Source organism: Argopecten irradians, chromosome 10, assembly GCF_041381155.1.
Source record: "Argopecten irradians isolate NY chromosome 10, Ai_NY, whole genome shotgun sequence".
NCBI lineage: Eukaryota > Metazoa > Mollusca > Bivalvia > Pectinida > Pectinidae > Argopecten > Argopecten irradians.
In genome coordinates this window covers 22,958,991-22,970,083 of record NC_091143.1, presented here as the reverse complement: position 1 = coordinate 22,970,083, position 11,093 = coordinate 22,958,991, and the positions used below count along the sequence as shown (strand labels likewise).

The window sequence follows — 11,093 nt, the reverse complement described above, 5'->3', positions numbered from 1 at the left end:
AAAAAATGCACCCAGTGTAATATTTATACAATAAATGTGGAGTGAGACGTCAGCTACGTTTAATTTTTCAACTGCTAGGCCCAGATGCAACATGTTCATTTCCTTAAAAATCAACATTTTCGTGCATAATTTAATACAATAATCTGTCATGATATGTAAACCGTGTTACAACATATGCCGCCATTTTGTTTCAACCCTTAAATAAGTCACGTTGGTGATTGAAATGACTAAACTGACTGAATGTTGTATCCGGAATCGGCGTATTTAATTCCCAGTTACAATGAAAAAATTCAAAATCAAAATCTCTGAAAAACAAACAAAACACGAAAATCTCTCCTCCTTGTTTTTTAATGTTAAAAAAACAAACTACCCTGAAACTGTTGTGATGGTCGTCACCTTTTCATAAAATGAAACAGTTTACTGTTTTACAATATCTAATCACTTATTATACCATGTTCAGTAAATGGTAAGTTTTCCCAAAACTGCTTTTTTTGCAATTAAAAATTCCCCAATTTGTTACAAAAACTTTTTCCCAAAATACCCTGAAAAATCACTGTCCTATTATTTGAATATCATAAGGCACATGTGTAGGTTACCCTATTGTAACAGCATAATCAAAATACCTGTATGACATCCATGTGATTGTCTGTCTCGGTTGATGGAAACGTCACATTTTGAGTCTCATTTTGCCTCTCTTATATTGAATCGATATTAAAAGGGTTTTTTTTCAGTTAAGCTAGTTTTTAATGTGAAATATAAACAAAATTAATAAATATAATCTTATACATCTATACTTGTGACTGTGTAACGATTTAAACTTGTTAAATAATTTTGATATACCACTTGGCTTAAGTTTTAAGTGGCATATAAAATCATTAACACTTGTTTAATAAATCGCAATATCATGTTACATAAGCCACACATATAAGATCACCCATAGTGATAATGAATACATAGGACAATAGAAACAATAGTATTCTAAAAACTTGATTACTTGCCATAACTTGTGTATGATCTTTCACTAATCTTTATGCGCCTTCAATCGGATTAAAAATCACTATCTTGATTTTCACGTCGTTACAGTAAACCTTCTTTCTGTTGCATCAAGATCTTGATACAACAGTGAGAAGGTTTTACCAGAACCATGTGAAAATCAAGATAAGATTTTTAATCAGCATTATCAAATTATCTTAAATACCATTAAATATATTATGAAATTTATGAAAGTACAATGTGAAATTTTAATTTTAAAAATCTATGTTATGTAATGATTATAACTACTCATCACCTATAAATTACCTGAGATATCCCTTAAAAACAATATGGTTTTACAATTGATTTCAAAAATCCAAAGATTAGATTTCTTAATATATATATCCATTTATAATTATTGTTTATATGTTTATTTGTAGGATTTTCAGGGGGACGTTTCCAGGCTCTGTACCCTGAAACATGTTCCTCTTGACATGAAGCGAGGCCAGGCTTCATCTCTGTGAAGATTCCTCTACATCAACTGGAAAAAATGCCCCTGAACATCAAGGTGAAGACGCTCTATAATCAATTTAGGAAAGAAATGTGTGTGGAATTTTTCCCATAAATCCTCAGGTATTTTTTAATTACCTTATGAAATTTGCTACATGGAGAGGGCTTTTTATCGTAGTTAAAAAAATTTGTACCCAATCATTTTCGTTCGAAGAAAACATGTTTAAAACTACCTGGTTAAATTAATTTTGTCATATTGTAACATTAGGTCAAGTCTGGATTCTTATCATTTATTTGTGAAAACCTTTCAGGAAAACCCTTTCCGACAGCGACTATTTGCCAGGTGTTTTCAGAGGATGGAACAGGAGATATGTCGTTTTGATGATTTCCTGGATATGTTTTCTGTACTAGTCCGAATGCTGCTCCCAGGGGACATAAAAACAGTGTGATGCCTTTAAGGATTGTATGGTAAGAAAAACATTGATCAATAGGGAAGAAAACAATGTTCCATAGAAAGTGTATTGAAAGATATGTCGAACAATTAATGAAAATTTGATGTTTTCATTAAAATAATAGGTAGAAACAGCAATCTTTGATCACTCAAAGTAGACACTAAAGATATTTCATTTGTAAACACTATAATAATTGATACCATAAAGATTACAGTGTATTCACAGATTCAAAAAGATTTTATTAATTTTTTTTTTTTTATAATAATAGCACAGTGCTTCATTAATTTACTTTATAACATAATATACTGTAAAAAAGTATTTTTTAATATGATAACTTTAATTTTCAGACTTTGATGGAGAGACCATTTCATTAACCCGACGAGACCCTGGAAAAAACTTTGGTGTGTCTTACAAAAATGAGGGAGCTGTCTCAAGAAGAGAAAGGATTTTGTTGTGGATAAGGTATTTATTGATTTTTCAGGCAATTTAGAATGAAAAAGACCTTTTTATCATGGCTTCTATTGTCTTAATTGTTCATCATTTTGCTTTGTATTTTGGTTATTTTCACACTCTTTGTTAATGAAAAGAAATCATTTATATATCTGAGAATTACTAGGATCCACGTTTTCTCTACAAATCAAATAATAATATGACTCCCCACTTTTCTTAGTACTGTTTTATTGTAGTTATATATATGTGTGTCTCACCTTTACAGTTGTTTACTCTAATTATATCCCCTTTACAGGTGTTAGAGAGGTTATCACCTGTGTTATTGTTTTTGTAATTATCCTCCCCTCAGATTCTAATATCATCCGACCAAACGATGTTTTATTGTTGGTACCCGTTTACCAGATATTTACTCTATTATCTTCTCTTACATGATTTAAAATGATGGTAATCCCCTTACATTTGTTTTTTACTGTCTGTATCTTTTTATACATTTGTTTTACTGTAATTATCTACCCCTTATATATGTTTTACTGTACCTGTAATTGTCTCCCCTTGCAGATATTTTACTGTATTATCTCCTCTCTTACATGATTTACTGATGGTGTCCCTTTTACATATGTTTTACTGTTGGTATCCCTTTACATATATTTTGCTGTAATTATTCTCCCCTTTATATATGTTTTTTACTGTAATTGTCTCCCCCCTTGCAGAGGATATTTTACTGTATTATCTCCTTCTCACATATGTTTTACTGTTGGTATCCCTTTACATAAATATTATGCTTTTACTGTTATTATCTATCCCCTGTTAACAGTTATTTTAACTGTTGGTATCCCTTTACAGATGTTTTACTGTAATTAATCTCCCTGCCTCTCCCCTTACATATTGTTTTTACTGTAATTTGTCTCCCTTGCAGATAAATTTTACTCTATTTATCTTCTCTTACATGATTTTATACTGATGGTATCCCTTTACATATGTTTTACTTGATGGTAAATCCCTTAACATATGTTTTACTGTAAATTATACTCCCCTTTACATATGTTTTTCCTGTAAATTATCTTTCCCTTACATATGTTTTTATAAATTCTGTATAATTTTTGTATCCTCTTACAGTTTTACTGTTGGTATCCCATTACATTAATATTATGTTTTACTGTTTTATCTCGCCCTTTACATTTTTAATTGAATATCCCCTTACAGATGCTTTTACTGTAATTATTTCCCTTTACAGAAGTTTTACTGTAAATCTATCTCCCATACAAATGTTTTTTAACTGTTTATTATATTGTTCCCCTATACCATTACAAATGTTTTTTAACTGTAATGATCTCCCCTTACATATGTTTTTACTGTATTAATCTCCCTACTTACAGATGTTTTTACTGCAGATATATCTCCCTTACACAGATGTTTTACTCTATTATCTCCCCCTTACAGAAGTTTTTTTACTGTAATTAACCTCTTTCCCTAACAGAAAGTTTTTTAAAACTGTAATTATCTCCCTCTTACAGAAGTTTTTACTGTAATTATCTCCTCTTACTAAATGTTTTACTGCAATATGGGTTATCCCTTTACAGGATGTTTTAACTCTAATCTCTCCCTCTACAGGAAAAGTTTTACTGTTATCCCTTACAATTATCTACCCCAAACAGTTTTTTAACTGTTATTATCTCCCCTTACAGAAGTTTTACTGTAATTATCTCCCCTTACATAATGTTTTACTGTTGGTATCCCATTTACAGCGTGTTTAACTGTAATGATCTCCCCCTTACTATATGTTTTTACTGTATAATCTCCTTCTTACATAATGGCTTTTACTAACTAAATTTATATCCCCTTTACACATGTTTTTACTGTTTTATCTCCCCTTACAGAAGTTTTACTGGTAATTATCACTCCCTTACATATGTTTTTACTGTTGGTATCTCCTTTACAGATGTTTAACTGTAATGATCTCCCCTTACATATGTTTTACTGTATAATCTCCTCTTACATATGTTTTTACTGTAATTATTCTCCTATTTACGCATGTTTTTTACTACTAGATTATCTCCCTCTTACAGAAGTTTTACTGTTATCTCTTGTGTATATTCAATATTAAAGTCTCTTTTCCATAATTCATTAGTTATAGGGAGAATGAATTTGTTTGAAATGCCTATCTCATATATATTTCTCTATATTTTAGACTTGAAATTTCAGCTGTTTTACTGTAAGTATGATGAGGCATGGGTATTTTTTTTGAAACAGGGTATATTTTGCTTGATGATTTACCGCTGTTTTTACAGAGTTTTCATTGATTAATTTTATTTTCCATTCCGCTGGGATTGCTTTCTTTATTTGGGTTATTTCACTAATCCAGTTTCGTTTATCCAATAATTTTGTGTAAATAATAACTTCGTCTATCCTCATTTCTTCATTAATGACATCGTCAACTGTTATTAGTCCACTGTCTGCCCAATTTTTGTTAATTAGCACTTTATTATTTAATTTGATATTTTTGTTGCCCCCCAGATAATTTCTCTTCGAATATCTGCAAAGTTTAAGCACTCTTTTTTACTACCTCCTCCTAATTTCAACCACGAATTCAAAATTGATTGATAGAAGTCAGAAATATTCATATGTTCAGGAATATTATTTATGTTTCACATTTTCATCTTAAATATGAGTAAGTTTTGTCCGAATGTGTTATAAATTGCTTTGGAAATAAGTTTGCAGTTTTCGTTAGAGTCACTTATTAATCGTTTAACCCAGTTAACGTTAAACATAGCGATGTGCGATTCAATATCACGAAAACTCAACCCTCCATATTTACTTCATTTTAGAAAATTTGCCGCTGCGCGGCGCGTTTCCTAAAATGTTCAAGCACGTAGTGTTCAAACTTTAGTAATGAAAATTCAGTACACACGAACTAGACTAAAATGTCCATCAAGGGATTAAACTATTTCAAAAAATGCTTCTTAAGATTAATTTGTTTATATGTCTTAGCTAGAAAACCAATTTATTATTATTTTGAGCTACACAACAATGTGCCGATGGTGTGAATCCAGTATTTTCAGATCGAGCTGGCGGCACTCACATTTATCATTTCTAAATGCAACTAACTTTTAATGGAAAAAATATCGTGTTGAGAGCGCTTTAAAATCATCAAAATACAATGTAAAACTCATCTCAGCCATTCTAAATCGTAATATTTTTTCTCGGAGGAGACCCCCGGACCCCACACACAACAAATTATCGCGCCTTCGGCGCTCGCAAATTCATCAAAATACATCGTAAAACACATCTCAGCTATTCTAAATCTTTTTTTTTCTCGGGGGAGAACCCAAGAACCCTCCAACAACAAAATCTTACGCATTCGGTGCTCGCAAATTCATCAAAATATATCGTAAAACTCATCTCAGCCATGCTAAATCGTATTTTTCCCCGGGGGAGAACCCAGGACCCCCAAAACAACAAAGTCTCACGCCTTCAGTGCTCACAAATTCATCAAATACATCGTAGAACTCTTTTTTTTAATATTTTTTATTGCATCAATCACATATACAAGTTACAATTTTCTAAATGCTCTCCATGAAAACATGTATCACAGATACAATATATGTTAATAAAGTTATGATAATATTTCATTCTAAAATAAGCTTGATACTATACCATTTCTGTCGGTTCTTGTTTGCTGCGTTTGGAGTAAGCATATAGGTCGAATACTGATCAACGGCTCTGTAATTAAGGATTAACTTGAATAGATTTTTTATGTTATGGAGATATAACACAAAAATCTGAGTGTACTCTAAATAAACGCGAAGCGGTTTATGATGAGAGTACACTCAGATTTTTGTGTTATATCTCCATAACATAAAAAATCTATTCAAATTAATCCTTATAATTCAATTTACTAAAGATAATCTCTTCAACATTTAAAATTCATTTTGGGACTCTTTTGTCTATGAAATGATTACGCCGTCATTTCAGCCAATCAGAAGCGACGTTACAAACGGCGACGCCATTTTTTCCTTTATGGGCTGATAAAGTAAATTGTTAAGCCAATGAAAATGCTCGTAACAAGCAAAATTGAATTATTTTCTAATAAATGTCTTACATATTTCCCAATTTGGAATATTATCATATTGTCGCATTAAAGATATATATTTTTTAACCAATAATATGCATACATTTAGACCTGTGAATTGAATGTTTTCTACCAAATAGGAAAATAACAGGATTTCTTTCTAATACAACATTATTTTTAAGATTAACAGAATTTATTAGATCTGTCCAGAGTGCTTGGCTATAAGGACAATTCCAGAAAAGATGCAATATTGTTTCAGATGCCCCACTACCAAAACTGCATTCCCGATGTTCTAAAATATTTCGTTTTAAAAGCATGGAATTTGTGAAGAAGATTCTATGTATTATTCTAAATTGTAAAGTTTGTAATTTTGATTCCTTTGTCTCCTGAAATGGAAGAGCATGAATGCTTTCCCATTGATCTTTACTAAGGGAAACATCTAAAACAACATGCCATTTACACCGAGGACAATATTTTGTGATAGAAATATCTACTTGGTTTTTCAAGTATTCTGATCCGTTTTAAATTATCATGTAAAACATTTTCAATAGTTTTGCCATAGTTCTTTACCATTCTATTCCAGTCTCTAGGTATTGCGCTAATAATACTATTATAACACATAAAATTGATATTTACATGATATTTCTGAACAAGATTAATATTTCCGTTTTCGTCTATTATGTCGTTGAAATAGAAAACGCCTTCATTGCATAATATTTTTGAAAATATTGTTTTTCTATTAATTTTTATTTCTTTATTGAACCATAGAGGCAGGGAAAGGACAACTTCTGGGGCTGCTGGGGGGATGTCGTACAGATTTCCCCAAATAGACAAAATTTCACTTCAAAACTTTCTAAAATTGTGCCTTTTTATAACTTCGTAAAACTCATCTCAGCCATTCTAAATCGTATTTTTTTCCCGGGGGAGACCCCCGAACCCCCAAAACACCAAACTCTCGCGCCTACTGCGCTCGCAAATTCAACAAAATGCATCACCGTAAAATTCTTCTCAGCCATTCTAAATCGTTAAAAAAAATTTGCCCGAGGGAGACTCCCGGATCCCCCCAAACACCAAAAGAACGCGCAAATTCGCAAATTCAACAAAATGCATCGTAAAACTCATCTCTGCCATTCTAAATCATACAATTTTTCCCAGGAACCCCCCCCCCCCCCTCACTACGTGTCATCTTCCTACGCCACTGCAACACCTTAAAAACGGAGTACTAAAGCAAAATCATACAAAAGCCGTGAAAGCATTAAACTTTACACTAATCCATTTGTTAGGACGGCAGTAAAGTGAAATCGCCTGAACACGGGCAGCTATTTATAGCAAGTCTATCTAATCCACCGACTTTGTACACCTTGTGTTACATGACAAGCAAAGATATACTCAATCGATCGGTAAACTGGGACTCTGCAGAAAGCTATTGAAAAGGTAAGAGAACTTGTGGTGATGTACTTGGTGCAGTGTTTTTTATAGGCAGGTGTTAAACTGACCACCAGACCCTAAGTTATCGATTTTCACTGCAGAATTCTTATACTATATTACCTCTCCCCTATCTAGTTTAGAACTTAGAAGAGACATTATTAAGCTGATAAGTTTTATAGTCTAGAGGCTGGTGGCCAGGCAGACGTCAGAGGGTAGTTTACCTACTGCTAGTAATAACATCGTGGATCGACATTACTCTGACCTAAATGTCAAACAAATCAAAACAATCGATAGACTGACGTTAAATGTTAAACCAGAAAATTAATCTACAAAATGAAGTTAAATGTTGAGCAAGCAAAAATAACCAACAAACTGACGTTAGATGTTAAATCATACAAAAACAATCGACAAATCAAAGTTATCTGTAAAATCCTACAAAACAATCGACAAACTGAAGTTAAATGTTAATTCAAACAAAACAATCGAAAAACTGAAGTTAAATTTTAAATTATACAAAACAATCGACAAACTGAAGTTATATGTTTAATTATACAAACACAATCGACAAATTAAAGTTAAATCTTAAGTTATACAAAAACAATGGAAAAACTGAAGTTAAACATTAAATCATACAAAGACAATTGACAAACTGAAATTAAATGTTAAATCATACAAAAACAATTGACAAACTGAAGTTAAATTTTAAATCATACAAAATCAATCGAAATCATACCAAACAATCGACAAACTAAAGTTAAATGTTAAATCATACAAAAACAATCGACAAACTGAAGTTAAATGTAAATCACACAAAACAATCGACAAACTGAAGTTAAATCTTAAGTCATACAAAAACAATCGAAAAACTGAAGTTAAATGTTAAATCTTACAAAAAAACATTCGAAAAAACTGAACTTTAATGTTAAATCATACAAAAACAATCGACAAACTGAAGTTAAAATTTAAATCATCAAAAACAATCGACAAACTGAAGTTAAATGTTTAGCAAGCAAAATAATAAATAAATTGAAATTAACAGTTAAATCATATACAAATCAAATCTAACTGCATTATAACTCGTTAAAATCGAAGTCTTTCCTTTACAGATAAATGTCTTAACTCCATCCATTAGAGGTAATACTTTTACAGTTCTGGTTTTCCCATTTACTGATGCCGAGCTAGTTAACTCTTTCTTCAGTTCTGGTTTTCCCATTTACTGATGCCGAGCTAGTTAACTCTTTCTTCAGTTCTGGTTTTCCCATTTACAAATGCCGAGCTGGTTAGCTCGTTCTTAAGTTCTGGTTTCCCTATTTACAGATGCCGGGTTTGTTAACAAAGATCACAAGACTCTTGGAATGTGTATACAGTACCCTAGGGCTGACAATTATGCTCGTTGCCTCGAAATTCTTTCCTTCAATGAAAGCTCGAATGACTTCTCACATGGGCCAAGTTATGTACGACACTCCATTTAAAGTGGATGATTATGCCGATTCTGTGTATAACTTGCACTTCGTCAAGGCGATCTGGCGATCGAGGTATCTGGACTGTTTCAAAGAAGCATTTTTAGGAGGGAAGGCACCAGATGCTGCAGTCGTCAATCTGCGCACGAATCAGGTAGTGAACTTGTTAGACATCCAAGCTGGTGGTCGGCCTCTTGTTCTCAACTTCGGTAGCTGCACCTGACCCCCATTTCTAGCGAAGCTTGAGCGATTTAATTCTTTAACCGCTCGCTTCGGACAATTAACAGACTTTGCAGTAGTTTACATCGAGGAAGCCCATCCGTCCGACGGTTGGTTTTTCAATAATAACGTTCCAATTAAAAAGCACAGACGCATGGAGGATAGACTGGAGGCTGCCAGGAAGCTTGAGACCATTGGTACAAAGTGTCCTATCTTTGTTGATCAAATGTCGAACACTGCAAACGCAATGTACGGGGCATTGTTCGAGAGATTATATGTAATCCAAGATGGTGTTATTGTGTACGCAGGTGAACGTGGACCTATTGGTTACAATATTGAAGAACTGGCCGAGTGGCTGCAAACGTTCGAGGAAGCGGCGGCTAAAATGTAGTTTATGTATTACTCTAGTGATGTGATATAAATTCACATTTTTATTAACCAATTCACTTATTCGAAGAAAAGAATTGACCTAACCTGAAACCATTTCCAAAAAGAATTTATTTACTTTTGGATTGGTAGACGCCAATGCATGATGCATTTATTTTACTGTTATGCAGCAAGAAAATAAAGAAAATCACAATTTTATAATCATATGATATCCTCCCTCCCATCCTTCAATGCAGTACCGGCTTTTTGTTAGGATCATTTTCTAAAGTGCTTTTAACTTTTGGACTGGGAGTTCTATCAGGGAGCCCATCGGAAGCCGTTTCACATGTTAAGCATGGTGACATGGCAAGAATTTCAAACCAACGTTCAATATATATAAACAGTCTGAAGAGCTCCATTGAATGGGGCGAAAGCGCTCACTAGTCAGTCGTTATTGTTTTTATTTCTTATAGATTTCGTCCGTAAGGATTTTTCTTTAAATATATAGTAGATTTCGTCCGTAAGGATTTTTCTTTAAATATATAGTAGCTTGATAATGGCCGTGCCAAGTCCTTGTGAAGTATGATATTGAATAATATAATATGACTTGCACTGCTTCATCTAGTGATTACATAAATATCGCTATATCAGGTTTTCAATCGTTTGCAATGATTAACATGTGTAAAATAAGATCGCAGATTAACAGCAAAGAATTTATGATTGTTTTTCATCATGTACAATTAACATTTAGAATATGATTCAATTAACTATATGCAACAAACACGTACCATATCCATGACGACATTTTCTGTAAAATGTAAAACAGGAAATATTTGATGATATTTATGGACTGATGTTGTGGAATGGTTGACATACATGTACTTTATATATGTAGGAATCTGTTAAAAATCAATGTTACTTGTAATAAAGTTGTATCTTGTAATGCATTGTGTTATTATGATATGCCAATTTTAATAGCTAACACCTTTACATCACTGCTTCACGAAATGATGCCTTATAGTAGGAATCTGATGAGCCTGATTTGATTTGACATTAAAGCGATTCAAGGCCTCAACTACTAAGACAAGACTAGTACAAACGGGTGAAGCACAATATGTCCCTTTAACTGCACTTAGTGATTATTAAATACAATATCTTTGTGAGTTG

The 11,093-nt window shown here is 32.6% G+C and overlaps 1 protein-coding gene across 1 annotated transcript; it reads left to right on the top strand.

Moving 5' to 3' along the window:
• The first annotated feature begins 7,758 nt into the window (after positions 1–7,758).
• Positions 7,759–10,869, top strand: LOC138333409 (thyroxine 5-deiodinase-like). Its single transcript, XM_069281763.1, has 2 exons — positions 7,759–7,887; positions 9,199–10,869. The coding sequence occupies exon 2, from the start codon at positions 9,199–9,201 to the stop codon at positions 9,949–9,951; it is 753 nt and encodes a 250-aa protein (XP_069137864.1). The 5' UTR covers positions 7,759–7,887; the 3' UTR covers positions 9,952–10,869.
• The last annotated feature ends 224 nt before the right edge of the window (positions 10,870–11,093 follow it).